The sequence below is a fragment of the Gobio gobio genome (assembly GCF_949357685.1).
Source record: "Gobio gobio genome assembly, chromosome: 12".
NCBI lineage: Eukaryota > Metazoa > Chordata > Actinopteri > Cypriniformes > Gobionidae > Gobio > Gobio gobio.
The window spans coordinates 53,413,470-53,433,403 of record NC_137105.1 but is presented as its reverse complement, the minus strand read 5'-3'; the positions used below and the strand labels follow the sequence as shown (position 1 = coordinate 53,433,403).

General features: G+C 42.0%; 1 protein-coding gene across 8 annotated transcripts; it reads left to right on the top strand.

Moving 5' to 3' along the window:
* Positions 1 to 4,599: 4,599 nt before the first annotated feature.
* On the top strand, positions 4,600 to 19,842 carry syncrip (synaptotagmin binding, cytoplasmic RNA interacting protein). Of its 8 annotated transcripts, none has more exons than XM_079831338.1 (12): positions 4,600 to 4,763; positions 5,491 to 5,650; positions 9,388 to 9,506; positions 9,584 to 9,691; positions 10,564 to 10,677; positions 13,495 to 13,671; positions 13,794 to 13,929; positions 14,028 to 14,233; positions 15,206 to 15,355; positions 15,432 to 15,553; positions 16,687 to 17,074; positions 18,445 to 19,842. In XM_079831338.1, exons 2-12 carry the CDS (start codon positions 5,503 to 5,505, stop codon positions 18,481 to 18,483), a joined length of 1,707 nt encoding a protein of 568 aa, XP_079687464.1. In that variant the 5' UTR covers positions 4,600 to 4,763; positions 5,491 to 5,502; the 3' UTR covers positions 18,484 to 19,842. The 8 variants fall into 8 exon arrangements, with proteins under 8 accessions (XP_079687464.1, XP_079687463.1, XP_079687462.1 ...); XM_079831337.1 differs by having other exon boundaries at positions 4,602 to 4,763; positions 18,442 to 19,842; XM_079831336.1 differs by having other exon boundaries at positions 4,602 to 4,763; positions 16,687 to 17,216; positions 18,442 to 19,842.
* The last annotated feature ends 92 nt before the right edge of the window (positions 19,843 to 19,934 follow it).

Below are 19,934 nucleotides of genomic sequence, written 5' to 3'. Positions count from 1 at the left end.
GGGTTTTTGCACCCTCAGATTCCAGATTTTAAAATATTGTTCTAACAAACCACACATCAATGGAGAGATTATTTATTGTATAAATCACAATTTAAAAATTGACCCTCATGACTGGGTTTGTGGTTCAGTATCACATATTTTGTGTTATATTACACAAAACATTAATTTTCTTTCATTACACCTAAAGGGTTAGTTCACAAAAATTATGTTTCTTTTTTTTCTGTGGAACATAAAAGACTATTGTTGTTGAAGAATGCCAGCTTTTTTGTGATCATTGATTTCCATTGTATTGACGAAAAACACTTTTCTCACACTATGTTCCACAGAAGAAAGAAAGTCACACAGGTTTGACCGAGTAAATGATAATGTATAGCTATAGACATTATTTTAATGCTCCATAAATCAGAAACTCTCAATCCCTGAGAGCTGTGTTCATTACACACAGAGCTTTGAATGTGTTACTGACACGCTATAATCCATCACCTTCACATCGGTCATATAGATCACAAAACCATGGCTTGTAGATGATCAGAATACACAAGAGGAAGATCCTAAACGGTGCACTAGTCTTCCTGGCGCTCTTCAGGACTCACACTCTCTCTCAGTTTATTTCTAGACTAAAGACCATTTTTCAGTCGAGCACACACCTAATTAATTCATATCATACCATAGTCATGAGGTGTTATTCATGTCCGCTGGAAAAGAAGACGCCTCTCATACAACTCTGCTTTAAATCCACTGAATAACTCTCATGGGACAGTAACTTCCTCCTACTGTGAATTCAGTCAGTCTACTCATTTATTACTGCTCTTCATGTACTATATAGTCCATAAGTTGACTAACTGTTGTGAGTCTATTATTGGTGGTTGGCAGGCCAATGTGGGATTGCAAATATAAAAGGTCACTCTAAGGTCAGCTCATTCCCATATAATAGCACAAAATCTAACATTCAGGAAGAAAACATACAGTGGCAAGAAAAAGTTGTGAACCCCTCTGTGAAAATTTAAATAATTTTGACAAAATAAGAGATATTTTTAATTTAGTGCTGTCCTGAGTAAGATATTTTACATAAAAGATGTTTACATATAGACAAAAAACAGCTGAATTTATAAAAATGACCCGTTCAAAAGTACCAGAGCCTGTATAAAGCCTTGATTCTTAATCCTGTGTGTCATTCCCTGATGATCTACGTGTGTGTGTGTGTGTGTGTGTGTGTGTGTGTGTGTGTGTGTGTGTGTGTGTGTGTGTGTGTGTGTGTGTGTGTGTGTGTGTGTGTGTGTGTGTGTGTGTGTGCGTGATGGGTAGGTTTAGGGGCAGTGTGTGTGTGATGGGTAGGTTTAGGGGCAGTGTGTGTGTGTGTGTGTGTGTGTGTGTGTGTGATGGGTAGGTTTAGGGGCAGGGGCAGAGTGTGTGTGTGTGTGTGTGTGTGTGTGTGTGTGTGTGTGTGTGTGTGTGTGTGTGTGTGTGGGCATGTTTTTGTGAAATATCAGGACACAAATGTGTATAATGACATGGGTATGACAAAAAGAGGGTGAAATATGAGGACGTTCCCCATGTCCTCACTTTTCAAAATGCTTATAAATCATACAGAACAAGTTTTTTTTCACAGAAAGTGAACTGCACAGTCTCCTGTGAGGGCTAGGTTTAGGGGCAGGGGCAGTGTGTGTGTGTGTGTGTGTGTGTGTGTGTGTGTGATGGGTAGGTTTAGGGGCAGTGTAAGGGGATAGAAAATACGGTTTGTACGGTATAAAAACCATTACGCCTATGGAATGTCCTCACATTTCACAAAAACAAACGTGTGTGTGTGTGTGTGTGTGTGTGTGTGTGTGTGTGTGTGTGTGTGTGTGTGTGTGTGTGATGGGTAGGTTTAGGGGCAGTGTGTGTGTGTGTGTGTGTGTGTGTGTGTGTGTGTGTGTGTGTGTGTGTGTGTGTGTGTGTGTGTGTGTGTGTGTGTGTGTGTGTGTGTGTGTGTGTGATGGGTAGGTTTAGGGGCAGTGTAAGGGGATAGAAAATACGGTTTGTACGGTATAAAAACCATTACGCCTATGGAATGTCCTCACATTTCACAAAAACAAACATGTGTGTGTGTGTGTCTGTGTGAGTGAGTAAGTGAGAGTGTGTGAGTGTGTATGAGTGATCGTGAGTGAGTGTGTGTGTGTGTGTGTGTGTGTGTGTGTGTGTGTGTGTGTGTGTGTGTGTGTGTGTGTGTGTGTGTGTGTGTGTGTGTGTGTGTGTGTGTGTGTGTGTGTGTGAGTGATCGTGTGTGTGAGTGAGTGAGTGTTGAGTGTTGAGTGTGTGTGTAAATAAAAAAATAACATGCATTTTGTATGATGTCGTATTAATTATTCACATTTTCACAGATTCTGTAAGCGGTTCACACTATTTTTCTTGCCACTGTAAATGATCCTGTTTCCACTGATCTGATCACAAGTGATCATTCTAACGCATTCAACCACATGAGCGTCTACCAAAGCAGTCTGGTTTAAGCCGCGGCCACACTAGACTTTAAGCATGCTAAATTTCTTCGGACACGGCAACGATCGTGATATGACATCACACTCTGAACTGTCTTTTTATAAACATGAATTCAACATATAACAAATACTGATTACTTATGAATGGGAGAAAGTGCAACGCCCAATATGGGGAATAAGCCCCGCCTTCTAAACAAAAGAGCCAATCGTTGATTAGCAAAGTGTCTCTGCAGCTGCTGTTAGAAGCTCCGGTTGCTATAGAAACAGTCATGCGTTCTGAGACACGTGTTTAGGACTGCACGTTAGTTCGATAGTTGTTGTCAGATTTCATTGGTGATTTCAAATATGAGATTTAACCGTAAGCTTGGCGAAGAGTTTTGGAGAGTTTGTTGTTTCCTCATTCAAAGAGACGCAACTGACTGGTGACCGCCCCTTTAAATATGGTTTTGACCTCTGGAAGTGGTCCCAGTCACACCTATTTAGGCTATTTGTGATTGATGTAAACACATATTAATTCCAGATGTGAACCATTGTGTTCAGAAATGAGGAGACATCACTTAATGTTTTTGGTTGTGTTTTTTATAAATCAAATGCAAATTCATGTCCCCTTTACACTTAATGTCATCATATTTTCCTGGTTAAATCAAAATTACATTAAATAAAAAAACGAATAAATTTCTATATATATATATTTACATCCAACTAAGTAATGAATGTTCTATTTATTAAAAACCAATTATAAAAGTTAGTATTATTGACATTTATTCCAAAATAATAACTAACAATTTAAAGAATATATTGTATTTGTGAGCTGATGAGCTTATTTTGGGCTCAGCTAAACACAGTCACACACATGGAGATGACCCTTCACTGAGAGGATTGCTCTCTAACCCACAGTTCAGGCCATTTACACTGGGATTTCGGCTGTATTTAAGTGGGTGAGATGATTACTTAGCTAGTCTTCCCATCATTTTGTTCATATGCTGGGCTGTTTCAACCCATTTTGGGTCAAATATGGACAAACCCAAAGGTTGGGTTTAACATTTATTTAAAAAATGTAAAACAAAGGCTGGGTTTGTCCATATTTGACCCAAACCCAGCATTTGTACAGTGTTCAGACTGATTCATGAACTCAAACCTTTTGCAGATACTATTTACCTCACAAGGGTGAGGCTGAGATGCTTATGTAGGGGTGAATTCAGGTTGATTGGGACACTTTTTGCCTGTGGCCGGTTCTCCACTGGTTCTCCACTTCTGATAGAGACTGACCACTGCAGACCAGGAACAGCCCACAAGAGCTGCAGTTTTGGAGATGCTCTGACCCGTCACAATCTGGCCCTTGTCAAACTCGCTCAAATCCTTATCTGTGGCAATATTCAACAATACATTGTATGGGTCAAAATGATCAATTTATGACAAAATCATTAGGATATTAAGTAAAGATCATGTTCCATGAAGATATTTAGTGAATTTCCTACCGTAAATATATCATAAATATATTATTAGTAGTAATATACATTGCTAAGGACTTCATTTGGACAACTTTAAAGGAGATTTTCTCAATATTTAGATTGTTTTTGCACCCTCAGATTCCAAATTTTCAAACATTGTCCTATCCTAACAAACCATACATCAATGTAAAGCTTATTTATTCAGAAAATTGACCCTTGTGACTGGTTTTGTGGCCCAGGATCACATATAACACATCAGATCAATGAGCAGAAGGCGTCTGTAGAGATTATAATGGATGATTTTGGCAATTATTTTAATTTATTAAGTTTGCTTTATGCAGCACATTTAGTTTTGATAAGCATTCATAAGTAAAGAATACAAACAAATAATTGTAATCGTTTTGAACGCTTCAGGTGTGTTTATTTGGGTCACTTTTCTTTTAGTTTAGGCTCCTTCCGCGAATTCGCCATAACAAACGCGCGCCTCAGATTTTTGAGCCATTCACAAAGTCCTCATTAGAAAGAATACGTCTGGAGATAACTATCTGCCGGTTGTTTGTCCTCTATTATTACGCTTTTGTTATATTCTTCATCTTCTCCCGCCCTGAGAAAGGCCCAGCCCGTGATCGGCAGCGTCAGAAACCCCATCGATGCGCGCGGCCGTGAGTGCGCGCGCGCGACAGAGGCAGTTGATAGGGAGCACCGCGCGTGAGCAGCGCCGCCCGCCATTTTACATTATTGGGAATCAAGCGGAGCTCCGCCGGGGAGTCATTTACCCGCCCCCAGAACACATATTTCAACCCAAACTGACCCGAACAAACCAGCAAAACATCATCAGGTAAGCACGCGGGCGCTCTCGGCGCATTTTGGTGGCGTTTCTCGCGGCGCGGGGCTTTATTTTACCGGTGTTTGGAAACAATGTGCTGGGCGCGGGGGGAGGGGTTTTACCGGACACGCTAAACACGCGCTAGCCTTGCAAGAGCAGGCCTTTAAAACACATATAACGCGTAAATATTCTCCGCGGTGTGTTTTAGTTACTACTACAGCGTGTGGCTGCACACTAGATCCTCTCATGCTGTGTGTGTGAGTGGGTCACGCTGCTAATGCTAATGCTACATTGACTGACAGAAGGCGCGCGCCCGAATCAGCTCTAACACGTTTTTATTTCTAGGTTTCGATGTGGAATTTGCATTAAAGGCATGTTTTTGTCGTGCTGTAGCTGATTTAGGGGTGATTTGATCGGTGTGTAAGGTTAGCTGTGCAGGGCCTGGGACACGCGCCGCGCGCACGTGTGTTTTTAGCCGCTTTCTTAATGTGTGTGTGTTTGAGTACACACACACATGCTGTTTAACACCAGAGTTCATGATGATGTTTGAATGAAGGGCTGAGCACACACTCCTAATGTTGGAGTGAGGGGAAACTTTCCCATTAGGGGGTTTAATAGTGTTAGAAATGTTATATTTAGCACAACCTGGATGAACCCTACTCATGAAATTGAATACCCACATAATTTGTGTAACTGTCTACCCAAACCTGCAATAATTTGGCTCATTGCATTTGAACAGATTTCTGGAGACATGGCCACAGAACATATTAATGGGAATGGTACAGAAGAACCAATGGACACGTCTGCTGCAGTTACCCATTCTGACCACTTCAACACTTTATTAGAAGCTGGTTTACCACAAAAAGTTGCTGAAAAGCTAGACGAAATTTACCTAGCAGGTAAGCCAAAACTCGGACCCTCCAAATTGACTCCTCACCCTGTTTTGTGTCCCACTCAATGCATGTTGAACTGTGTCATGTGTTCTTGCTCAGGGAATTGGCAGGTAATCGGCAACTTTGTGTGGTTTCACTGCAAAATGGGTACTGCAGCGCTCGCTGATGCTGAGCTGTACTGACACCGGCCGCAGACATAAAGGCCGGATTGAGCGTGTCTGGCCGGATCCGGAGAGGGGGATTAGCGCTCCGTTGTTTAAGGGGGGCGGGGGGTCCGTCCCGGGGGGCCGGGGCCAGATGGGCATATGCGGGACAATAGGGGCAGCTGGAGCGGGACAGGTGATGTCCCTCGGCTTATCACTAACAGATGCTGATTGTGGAGCGGCGAGAGGGACGAGCTGCGCATGGGATACGCATTCACACTCGTGTTACTGTAATAAAGGGATCGGTCACACAAAAATGACGATTAGCCCGTGATTTACTCATCATAGGTGTGTGACATTATTCTTTCAGACGAACACGGAGTTGTATTAATAAATGTCCTGACTCTTATAAGCTTTTCAATGTCAGCCCAAAATTTGATGCCCAAAAAGTGCATCCATCCATCATAAAAGTGCATCTATCCATTTTAAAAGTGCATCTATCCATCATATAACTGCTCCACATGGCTCTGGGGGTCAATAAAGTTCTTCTCCGTATTTAACAGCAGAAAGTGACTGTTAAAAACACTTGTGCTACGTCCAACGTGTTGAGCAAGTTACGCTTTTTTTGCTATATATATATATATATATGACTTTATTTCAGACGAACACAGTTATTTTAAACAATTGTCCTGGCTAATCCAAACTTTATAATGGCAGCCCTAAATTTGAAGTAAAAAAATGCTTCCATCCGTATTCAACTTAAGATAAAGCGTAACTGACGCGATTTTTGGACGTAGCATAAGCGCTTTGAAATGTGAGAGCCGCTACACTTTCTGCATAAGTTGAATACTTGATGCGGTCCAGGCGGAAGCTAGATATTATTCTGTATAACGTGTTAAATATGGATATTTTTCTTACACACACCCATTGATTTGCTTCTGAAGGCATTTGTTAACCCCCAGAGCCATGTGGAGCAGTTATATGATGGATGGATGCACTTTTATGATGGACAGATGCACTTTTATGATGGACAGATGCACTTTTATGACGGATAGATGCACTTTTATGATGGACAGATGCACTTTTATGATGGACAGATGCACTTTTATGATGGATAGATGCACTTTTATGATGGACAGATGCACTTTTATGATGGATAGATGCACTTTTATGATGGACAGATGCACTTTTATGATGGACAGATGCACTTTTATGACGGATAGATGCACTTTTATGACGGATAGATGCACTTTTATGTTGGACAGATGCACTTTTATGACGAATAGATGCACTTTTATGATGGACAGATGCACTTTTATGACGGATAGATGCACTTTTATGATGGACAGATGCACTTTTATGACGAATAGATGCACTTTTATGATGGACAGATGCACTTTTATGATGGATGGATGCACTTTTATGATGGACAGATGCACTTATGATGGACAGATGCACTTTTATGATGGATGGATGCACTTTTATGACGGATAGATGCACTTTTATGACGGATAGATGCACTTTTATGACGGACAGATGCACTTTTATGACGGATAGATGCACTTTTATGATGGACAGATGCACTTTTATGATGGATGGATGCACTTTTATGACGGATAGATGCACTTTTATGACGGATAGATGCACTTTTATGACGGACAGATGCACTTTTATGACGGATAGATGCACTTTTATGATGGACAGATGCACTTTTATGACGGACAGATGCACTTTTATGACGGACAGATGCACTTTTATGACGGATAGATGCACTTTTATGACGGACAGATGCACTTTTATGACGGATAGATGCACTTTTATGATGGACAGATGCACTTTTATGATGGACAGATGCACTTTTATGATGGATAGATGCACTTTTATGATGGATAGATGCACTTTTATGACGGATAGATGCACTTTTATGACGGATAGATGCACTTTTATGACGGATAGATGCACTTTTATGATGGATAGATGCACTTTTATGATGGACAGATGCACTTTTATGATGGATAGATGCACTTTTATGACGGATAGATGCACTTTTATGATGGATAGATGCACTTTTATGACGGATAGATGAACTTTTATGATGTATAGATGAACTTTTATGACGGATAGATGCACTTTTATGATGGATATATGCACTTTTATGACGTATAGATGAACTTTTATGACGTATAGATGAACTTTTATGACGGATGGATGCACTTTTATGACGGATAGATGCACTTTTATGATGGATAGATGCACTTTTATGATGGATAGATGCACTTTTATGATGGATATATGCACTTTTATGACGTATAGATGAACTTTTATGACGGATGGATGCACTTTTATGACGGATGGATGCACTTTTTTGGGCTGCCATTATAAAGTTCGGAAGAGCCAGGACTTTTATTAATATAACTCTGAATGAAGAGTGTCATACACACCTAGGATGAGTAAATCATGGGGTTATCTTCAGTTTGGGTGAGCTATCTCTTTAATGGCTGCGGATGGAGGCTTAGAGATGGTGATTTTCATCAATGCAATTCCTGTAGTGTTTTGATCAATATCTTGGAGAACATGATGGCCGATATAAAGCCAGTAGGCTGTGTGTGATTAGCACACTACTTGATTTAAAGATAAATAACACCTGCATAACAATTGCGTTATTTATTTAACATGTTTTCTATAATTTGGGAATATCAATATAAAAAACATTGAACTTTTAAATCTGTACAATAATCATGTACTTTAGATTGAAACTCATGCTGTGATTTCTATTATATTGCGTTTTTCACACATGCTCGGTAATCTGCTCAGTTTGTAAGCGTTGGGCATCATCTTCTCGAATAGAGACCCGATTCTAATGCTAATGCAGTGAATATGGCGTTGTGGATACGGCACAGTAATGTCCGCATCAGGTCACATGCTCTTTACATGCACACTTCAGAAGAAATGTGAGGTTTGTGAAATGTTTCAGATGTCCAAAGACTTGTAGTAATGATATAAATACACATTTTCTGAATGCTGATGGTATGTGAAGGTATTTTACTATTACTAAGATTAAAGAAAACGCTATTTCACTTTTTCCATGTACCGTTCACTATTAAAGGCACAATATGTAAGATTTTAGGATTGAAATATCCACTAGATCAGTGTTATATATTGTGTTGACTTTATCCCAAATGCGGCGGCTTTAATATCTGATGTTATATTAGACACTGTTTGGATCATTGATGGACAGAAACTCCTCATTGTTCTCCAGCTTTACCAGTAATTACATACTGTGCCTTTAAACAAAAATAAGTCTCAATGTGGCCAATGGCGATAATGAAAGTGCAAATATCTGATGCATCCCTAGAATCAGAGATCAGAGTGTAATGGCTCTGAAAGTGTTGATCCCGTGTTCTCGAGCGACTGGAAAAGTCATTAGCGATGCTGCCATTCCTGAAGTCCGTATCGATCCCCGGTCCAGATGATGATACTCATGAACTCTCTCTCCGAGAAACCCTGAGGAATACTCAATATCTGACTGGACGGGCCTAAAGCGGCCCGAGTCTGTGGCGTGTCTCGGCTCCGCTGAGGTTTCCTGGTTCTCTCCCGCAGGCCTCGTGGCACACAGTGACCTGGATGAGCGGGCCATCGAAGCGCTGAAGGAGTTCAATGAGGAAGGGGCACTGCAAGTTCTGGTCCAGTTCAAGGAGAGCGATCTATCCCATGTGCAGGTAAGAGCACTCGCTGTGCTGTTTGACTCTGGACTCGGGACGGTTTCACTAACACACTCTCACTCGCTTTAACCCAGAACAAAAGTGCCTTTCTCTGTGGCGTGATGAAGACCTACAGGCAGAGAGAGAAACAGGGGACCAAAGTTCTAGATTCCACTAAAGGACCAGATGAGGCCAAGATCAAGGTGTGTTTTGGCCTTTTATCATTTCACTTAAAGGATTAGTTCACTTTTAGAAAAACTTTTGCTGATCATTTACTCACCCCAATGTCATCCGAGATGTCCATGTCTTTCTTTCTGCAGTCGAAAAGAAATGAAGGTTTTGGATGAAAACAGTCCAGGGGTTTTTCTCCATATAATGGACTTCAATGGGCTCCAAACGGTTCAAGGTCCAAATGACAGTTTCAGTGCAGCTTTAAACGACACCAGATGATGAATAAGGGTCTGATCTAGACAAACCATCAGTTTCTGAGAGAAACCCAGCAGTATTTATGCTAATATTTTACCTCTTATCAGAAGAACATGATCATCTCTGAGCTCCGCCATAACTTGTGCCAAGTGAGGTCAAATACGATCATAGATGTATACGTAGATGCCTCATTAGCGTCTGCACGGTTCAGTAGAATGAGGCATCTACTATCGATATATCTATGACCACGCTCGTATTTTGACCTCACTTAACGGAAGTTATGGCGGAGCTCAGAGATGATCATGTTCTTCTGATAAGAGGTAAAATAATAGCATAAATACTGCTGGGTTTCTCTCAGAAGCTGATGGTTTGTCTAGATCAGACCCTTATTCATCATCTGGTGTCGTTTGAAGCTGCACTGAAACTGCCATTTGGACCGTGAACCGTTTGGAGCCCATTGAAGTTCATTATATGGAGGAAACCTCTGGACTGTTTTCATCCAAAACCTTAATTTCTTTTCGACTGCAGAAAGAAAGACATGGACATCTAGGATGACATGGGGGTGAGTAAATGATCAGCAAAAGTTTATTTAAAAGGGAACTAATCTTTTAAAATCGTGCCTGTCGACTCATTTGCTCTTGTTTTGCAGACTTTGCTTGATAGAACCGGCTACACCCTTGATGTCACTACAGGTCAGCGCAAGTACGGCGGTCCTCCGCCCGAGTCCGTCTACACCGGAGCTCAGCCCACGATTGGGACGGAGGTAATGCGCTTCATGGAGCTGTGCTAAAGGAGAGTTCAGCCAACACTGGAGATTAGCCCCTGATTTACTCATCATAGGTGTGTATGACATTCTTCTTTCAGATGGACAGTTATACTAATAATGTCCTGACTAATCCAAGCTTTATAAATGGCAGCCCAAAATTTGAAGCCAACTTGCACAGAAAATATAACACCAGTTACACTGAGTTGAATACAGAAGCCGGTCCGCCGGAAGCTAGATATTTTACTTTATAACGTGTTAAATGTGGATATTTTTCTCACACAAACCCATTGATTCGCTTCAGAAGGTCTTTATTAACCCTTTTATAATGGATGGATGCCCTTTTTTGGGCTGCCGTTATAAAGCTTGGATTAGTCGGGACATTTTTAATATAACTGTGTTCGTCTGAAAGGAGAAAGTCACTGAGGGTGAGTAAATCATGGGGTCATTTAAATTTTTGGCTGAACTATCATTTTTAGGACTATGGGCCAGTTCAAGAGTAATCTGATCGGCTCAAATCTTGAAAGTGGGTGTTCAAACAGGGTTTCCGCAGGGTCTTAAAGTCTAGAATTTCATAATCTAAATTTTAGGCCTCCAAAAGTCTCAAATTCGCTGAAGTATTCTGTTCTAGGTCTTGAATTATTATAAACAGGTCTTAATTTTCCTAAGTCCATGTGACGCTACCTCTAATGCTCATTTAAAAAAAAAATTTTTAAATGACTTTCTTTCGCTAGTCCTACTTTAGTACACTACATTACGACTACAATTAAGACCAACATGCAGCTTATATTGCATCCAATCAGCTTTCGTGTTATTGGAGTCTCTTTCAGATTGTCCCACAGACACCTAAAACTGATTTTATTCTTCAGCTAATAGTCCTCCAGTTTGTGTTTCTGCGATTTTACTAAATGCAACAAAATCAACATGCATTCTTTTGAGATCCTGCATTATTCGGAACCAAAATAAACGAGACTTGTGTTGTTTGTTCTATTGTCATGTGACTTTTGTGCATCTAGCATAATGCATAATATGGTAAATGTGGTATCCTTATTATGAAAAAAAAGCTACTTTCTGGAAATTACCACCACAAATTCAGTAATTTTCAAATCACAAAAAAAAGTTGTGAAATCCTGTTGGGATTGAGCTATGAGGAAGTGCAAGTTGATACAAGTTTATCGATTTGTTCAATTTGAGTAAATTAATTTACTTTGCAAGTACTTTTGTGACTAATTCTTTTATAGGTCATACATTTCATTCATAATGGTCTTAAAAAGGTCTCAAAGTCTTAAATTTGACTTGATGAAACCTGCAGAAACCCTGTTCAAAAGAACAACAAGATTCTGAAATCATATTAGATCACAATCTAATCTTGGTTTTTGATCTGGACCGAATCAGTTTGTTCAAAACTTTAGTATGACTGGGATACTTTTGAAAGCCCCCCCCCAAAAAAAATCAGGATTATACTGATCCCAGCACAAGTGGACAAATGTAATAAAGCTTTAAAAATGGTCAAATACAACATTTGTATCATAATATACACGGGTATATATTTAGCTCTTGATTACTTTTAACTGTTAAAGTTGGAAGTAGACATTAAGCCTTTCCGTAGCCTACAGTAAACAGATTTCGCCGCCATAAAATAATCCCCAAACATGTGTAAATATGGGGCAAAAACAGCCACGAGGAGTAAATGAGGGAGAAATTAAAATCTGATGCTGCACAAAAGCTAACAATGCAAAGCCAATGTTGTTTCTAATCTTTGACATGTCCAAGACTGTGATAAAAGGTAAAAAAATCCAGGCCACAAGCACTTCTTATATTGAAAATAGTCATTTTTGTTGTTTTTCCTCAAATCAGTGACGTCATTTATGAACTTGGCAATTAAATAGTTAAAATCCTTTTTTTTAAGATTTAGTAGTTTGTCAGGACTGAGGTTGATTTTAATAGATTTATGCAAAAAAATTGAGGAGAAAAATGATACATTTTTACAGCACTTTAATTTAGTGGATGTTTTCATCCCGAAAATAACGAAAGGGTAGTGAATTTGCCCACAGTGTATCGTTGAGTTTTTGAAAATTTTTAGAGCATTTTTCCAAAATGTGTCAAAATAAGATTTGTCACAAAATCATTCCATTTGCTGAAATTAAGACTAAAAAACCCCATAGTGGATGAAAACGTCCCCAACAGCACATAATGGTTAAACCCGGCACAGAAGTCTGATAGATTACCTGATCCTGGATGGCCGAACATGAGGTTTCCAAATCCAGATCGTTCTGGTCCAGATGAATGTTTGTGAACAGCTGGCCCTAGATCAGGTGTCTTCAAAGGCTGTCCAGAGGATGAGTTATGTACGCTGTGCTGGAGTAACTTTGTTACGCTGACAGTAACGGCTAAGATCTCGACAGCCGCTGTGTTCGAGAGCCGTCTGTCCGCTCTAAACTCCAGCAGATGCTGCTCAGATGTTGGACAATACCGGCCTCGATATACTCAAGCCAAACTTTCTTTATCTGCTCCAACAAAATACTGTTGGCAAACATCCACAACCAAAATTACATGCATAAATCAGCGCAAATGAAAGCGTTGGATTATAGCAGTGTGGATATGCTTTAAACCAGCAGCTTTCCAGCATTAAACCGTGTCCGTGTCACGTTTAGTTAGGGGTTCAACTTCAGTTTCTGCTATAAAGCAGCTCTCCAGTGTGTTCATGCTTTTACTCACTTCACACCGGTTTCATTGATTTCGTGGGTTTGACCTTGACGTCATTGAGCACATATAGTTAAAGAGATAAAGCTCTGCTCTCTTCTCTCCGTACTGCAGATCTTCGTGGGGAAGATCCCGAGGGACTTGTTTGAAGATGAGCTGGTGCCTCTGTTTGAGAAGGCCGGGCCGATCTGGGACCTGCGTCTGATGATGGATCCTCTGAGCGGCCTGAACCGGGGCTATGCCTTCCTCACGTTCTGCACTAAAGAGGCTGCACAGGAAGCCGTCAAGCTAGTAAGACACGCAAACCCATTCATGAGTGTGTACATGCTGCTTCTCTACTGGACTCCAACCTCAGTGGGGCAGTGATAGACATGGGCTTTACAAATGCAACAACTCTGTTTTTCTCCTCTCAGTGTAACAATCATGAAATTCGCTCTGGCAAACACATTGGCGTGTGTATATCAGTGGCAAACAACAGACTCTTTGTGGGCTCCATTCCCAAGAGCAAGACAAAAGAACAGATTGTTGAAGAGTTTTCCAAAGTCACAGGTGAGCTTGCTCTTTTAAGTGAGGGCGCATTCCTGCATATCTCGACGTGCTTTTGTTTAAAGATGGATTTAATGTTTGTTTTGTTCTGTTTTTGTTAGAGGGTCTTACTGACGTAATCCTTTACCATCAGCCGGATGATAAGAAAAAGAACAGGGGCTTCTGTTTTCTGGAGTACGAGGACCATAAAACAGCAGCGCAGGCTCGACGGAGGCTCATGAGCGGGAAGGTGAAGGTCTGGGGCAATGTGGTCACCGTCGAGTGGGCCGACCCTATTGAGGATCCTGACCCGGAGGTCATGGCAAAGGTCAGAACATGATCCACCTGCATCACTTTCTCACTTAGGGTTATGTGCTGTTCTAGAGGCTCATGCTGACATGACAGCCGTTCAGAGACCGCACATGTTGGCCTGATGCTGAATTATCCACTGTTGGTCAAAGTCTTGGGGTTTTCAACAGATCTAAACACTTAAAGGGTTAGTTCAACCAAAAATGAAAATCCTGTCATTAATTTCATAACCTCATGTGGTTGGACACCCGTCAGACCTCCGTTCATCTTCAGACACAAATGAAGATATTTTAGTGTAAATCTGATGCTCTGAAAGGCCTCCATTGGCTCAATGCACGGTTCACTCTCAAGACCCTTAAAAGACACTAAAGACTAAAGTTACAAAGTCCATCTCACTACAGCGGCTCTACAATAACTTTATGAAGAGACGAGAATAGTTTTTGTGCAAAAAAACCCTAAATAACGACTTGTATAGTGATGACGATTTCAAAACACGGCCTCATGAAGCTTCGAAGCATTATGAATCACTGAGTCGATTCAGCGGTTTGAATCGCCAAATTTCAGCAGTTTGACACGCGATCCGAATCATGATTCGACTCACTGATTCACAACGCTTCGAAGCTTCATGAGGCCGTGTTTTGAAATCGTCATCACTATATAAGTCGTTATTTAGGGTTTTTTTGCACAAAAACTATTCTCGTCGCTTCATAAAGTTATTGTAGAGCCGCTGTAGTGAGATGGACTTTGTAACTTTAGTCTTTAGTGTCTTTTAAGGGTCTTGAGAGTGTAAAGTTGAGCCAATGGAGGCCTTTCAGAGCATCAGATTTACACTAAAATATCTTCATTTGTGTCTGAAGATGAACGGAGGTCTGACGGGTGTCCAACCACATGAGGCTCAGTCATTAATGACACAATTTTCATTTTTGGTTGAACTAACCCTTTAAGGATCGGTCTTCTCTATAACTCATCATGTCCTCTCATCTGCTTCTAGGTGAAAGTGTTGTTTGTCAGGAACCTGGCGAACAGCGTCACAGAGGAAATACTTGAAAAAGCTTTCGGCGCGTTTGGCAAACTGGAGCGAGTAAAGAAACTGAAAGACTACGCCTTCATTCACTTCGACGAGAGGGATGGAGCGGTCAAGGTGAGAAGGCTTATGATGGGAAGTGTTGTTTCTTTGAGTGGTCACTGCAGTGGTGTGACGATGTGGATGTTCACAGGCGCTGGCGGAAATGAACGGCAAAGATTTGGAGGGAGAGCACATTGAGATCGTGTTTGCCAAGCCACCCGACCAGAAGCGGAAAGAGAGGAAGGCGCAGCGCCAAGCAGCGAAGACGCAAATGTGAGTGTTACGGCTTTACCCCAGGGGTGTCCCATCCTGCTCCTGGAGGACGGCCTCTGCATATTTCAGCTCCAGCACACTTGATTACGTCGTCCTGAAGACCGTGTTCAGGGCGTCAGACTGAGACCAACTGGTTACATTTTGCGACCCTAAATTTTCTCGCACTTGTGCCATCCCCACATTCCCCAACTGATAAGAGCTGCCATGTTTATTACGTATGAAAAATGGAAAACTAAAGTGAAAGCAAATCGCACTCCTTGTTTGAGCTGTGCAGTGCAGGCCGTTTATCAGCCGGAGCAATAATAGTGTAGCTCAGAACCAGTTTACTCGCGGACAGATCTCAATCATGTGACGCCGTTACTACACAGCGCTGGAGATCCAGTGAGAAAACGCTTGAGTTCACCGCTGAATTAATAACATCACTGAGATCTAGCTTTCAAAATCATCTCAAACCAGATCAGATCAAACAGAGCTGACGTGGAGACCAGGACAAACATTGAGCCATGAGCAAACAAGTTGTAGAAGGCTTCTCACTCCATGGGTTTAATGTGGTCACACTTACTGTAACCATGGGATTGTGGCAGAAATAGTCAAATGTTTGTACGTTATTCATCTTGGGGTTCGTACAACGTTTTGAGTGAAATTCAAACACACACGCTCTTGAATTTCACTCAAAACCTTGTAACCATATTAAACCCATGGAGTGAGAAGCCTTCTACAACCCAGCATGTTTTAGAGTGCAGGTGCACTTCACTGAATCTCTTGTGGAGCAACACCAGCGGTAATTCAGGAGAAAATCTCCCAATGCTCCACGTGAAACTTCAGTCTTTCCACCTTTTACCATCATGTCAATTCTCAATTGATTTTGATTAATATGCGCGAGGGAGAGCGAGAGAGTTTGAAGACGGTGAGAGCTGCCCTGTGGACGCCTGTCTGGAAATAATGCAGGGGAAAAAATATCGGCCAACGCAGCAGCCTTATATCGGCCGATATTATCGCCGGCCGATTATATCGGTCTATCACTACTCCTCCGTGTGTTTGAGGTTTGGAGCTGAACTCTGCAGGACGCTCAGCCTTGATTTACCCCTCCATCTTGTGTTGATTATAATGGTGCCTGTGCTCTTCTCTCTCAGGTATGATGATTACTACTACTACGGCCCTCCTCAAATGCCGCCTCCTGCCAGGGGCCGGGGCCGGGGTGCCAGTCGAGGCGGTTACTCCTACCCGCCCGACTATTACGGCTATGAAGATTACTACGATTATTATGGTTACGATTACCATAACTACAGGGGCGGCTACGATGACCCGTACTTCGGCTACGATGATTTCCAGGCGCCGGCTCGAGGCCGAGGAGGGCGCGGCGGGGCGAGAGGCGGGACGTCTCCTGCGCGGGCCAGAGGCGCCGGCGCTCCACGGGGCCGGCCGGGCTTCCCCCAGCGCGGAGGGGCCGGAGGCGGGCTGGGAGCCAGCAGGGGCCCTCGCGGAGGAGCCAGAGGCGGGGTTCTGCCGAGAGGGCGCGGGGTACGTGGTGCTCGGGGTGGACGCGGTGGAAATGTAGGAGGCAAGCGCAAAGCTGATGGCTACAACCAGCCAGATTCCAAACGGCGCCAGACCATTAATCAGAACTGGGGCTCGCAACCCATTGCACAGCAACCCTTGCAAGGTGGCGATCATTCTGGTAACTATGGTTACAAATCTGACAACCAGGAGTTTTATCAGGATTCTTTTGGGCAACAGTGGAAGTAGAGAATGTAGGGCTCTTTTGTTTTCTTTCCAATAAAACAAAACCCAAACCTTTTTATAGAGACTTGATTGGCCCTCGAATCCATTAACGGTTGCCTCTCCTCCTCCTGGCGGGTTTTTTCTGTACATATTTTAAGAATCCGCTTGGACTCGATCAGTAGTCACTCCCACCTGCTTCTGCCGAACTCTTTTTGTTTTATGTTTTTGTTTTTGGAAGTCGTTTCCTACTTTTTAAAAATCGGGATTGAAATTTTTAAATTTGCTTTTTTCTCCTGCTCAATCTGTCCATTTGGCTCTCTCTAGTACATGTGTGTTCATAGGAAGTTTGCTCTTCATGTCTTAAGTAGGGAACAGCAGCAACAACAACAACAAAAAAAGACGAAAAATGAAAAGGAAAAAAAAAATCACTGTCTTAAACTTGTATTACACAAAGAAAAAAAAAAAGAAATTGCTATTTGTATGTTACAAAAGATAATGCTAGTCAAAATAGCGTGTCTTGTTTTGTTTGGGGAAAACGTTTAAAAAAAAACAGAAAAAAAAAAAAAGGACTTTGCTCCTTTATTTTTGGCTTTACATTTTGGCTTGTATTCTTTGCTGTTTGTCTGCTTGAATAAACATACACGCACCAGTGTACAAAAACTCAAATTGTGTTTCAAATTCATGTTTCGGCAAATTCTCTCTTCAAATTGCCTACAAATTTATGGCTCCTTGTGGAAGAAAAGGACTAAAGGTTTGCCTGTAGACACGTGCCGCCCCTCACTCTGCATGCCGATTGAAAGCCAGTCTCTCTCCACTCAAGCTCTGTGTAAACCCATCCCACATTTCCTCCTCCGGCGGGAGGCGTTCTTTACTCAAGCTCCACAGGACTCGAACTCGATCACTAAAGCACAATTTGATGCGAGGCGTCCTTAACTCTTGCACGTCTGTCCCAAATTTGAGCGAGCGGGGAATCTAGCATGCCTGTTTTCTCCTAACCCTGCTTGTGTTTGACCTCTGCATGCGGCGCGTCGGTAGTCTAGCGAATGCTTCCTGCTTCCCTCTCTCTTTGACATCCTTGCGGTCGTTTGTGTGATTTTTCTTTTTCCTTTGTGTTGTATTCATTGTTAACGCTCCTCTAATTTGTGTTCCTTTTGTTACCTGGCTAGCAGGGAAAAGGGGTCGAGGCTGGTCCTGACATGTCCCAGTGAAGACTGACTAGCTCAGTGGGGTCACGCCAGCGGAAGTGATGATGATGATGATGATGATGGTAAGGTCCGTTCCACGGTCCATCTCAGTTCCTGCCTTACGGAAGCATATCTTCTCCCTGTCTGCCTCCAAGATTGCCATCACCACCGCAGAGTCGCCATTAGACATGTTTGGACTCTTCTTTGTGTATTGTTTTTTTTTTTTTTTTGTATTTAATTTGTTCTTTTTAAGTTTATAAGAATGTCCCAGAACCCTTGTGTCATGACGAATGCTATACTTTTGGAGGTCGAGTAGCCCAAAGGAGTTTTATCCTTAACGTTACATGTATTTTGCACTTTGTAGATGTTTGAAGTGGCTTGGAGGAGCTTTGATGTATATTTTTGTGCATTTTAACCGAGGATGAGCTCGTCTTGCGTTGATTTCTCCTCTCTCAGTCGTAACCTGGCGTGATTGACCAGGCATTCCAGGTGAAATGGTTCTTTTCGGAACCCCTTTTTCCTTTAATATTTTTTTTTTTTTTTTTTTTTTGGAAAGGGTTGGTTAACTACCTCATCCTGGAGGCTGAAACTGCCCTATCTGTACTGTACATACGGAGACCTAATGCAAGCAGGGCTTTTTATACTCAACTTATGCACAAGGGCAACATCAGAGCCACTGTACCTAGTGTATTATAGTCCTTTTGTAATAATGCTGAACAGTCAGACTGGGCATGTGAAAGACACTCATGTGATGAGTCTAAAGAAGCGTCGGTCTGAGGATGTAGTTACAGGTCACTTGAGAAGCGTTCGCCGTTTCTCACGCCCCCCCCTCGCCCCAAATGAATTGCATTTTAAAGCTTTATTTTAAGAGCGCGCGGCCCTCGTTGGCCGTGTTTTGAAACCAACACTATCCCTTTGTGTACTGTGCCACACCTGGACGTGCACAGCTCGCCGTGGCTCCTAAAGGTAAGACCTGGAGATTCGGGCGTGGCTCCGTCTTCGTCCCTGGCGCTGATCCTGCATCAGACCGGACAGGACGTATGATGTCATTGGACCGGGCACACCGTAGCTGCCTTTTCATCACATGTCAAATGTGTGATGGGTTATTAAGATATGCATCGTTTCGGGCATGTTATTGGTAACTTGCACTCTCTCGTGTGCTCGTACAGGGTTTATACGTTTTTAAAGGGATTCTGTTGATGTTTCACTCTCTCTCTTTCTTTTGTTCTGCCTCTCTTTAAAAGTATTGACTGGATTTTGAATATGACTGACTCAACGATCATTTCTGTATCTCCATCAAACCATTTTTATGAAAAATGGTGTTTTAAAAGTACTGCTGCATAACAAGTGTTTTTTGCATTCCTGCAAATAAATTTTGTAAAATGAAAAGGCGTGGTGTCTGCTTCCAGAAGTGTCTGGTGTCTGGGATTGGGGAACGTTTGAGTGAGTTTAAGGCCCTGTCCACACGGAGACGC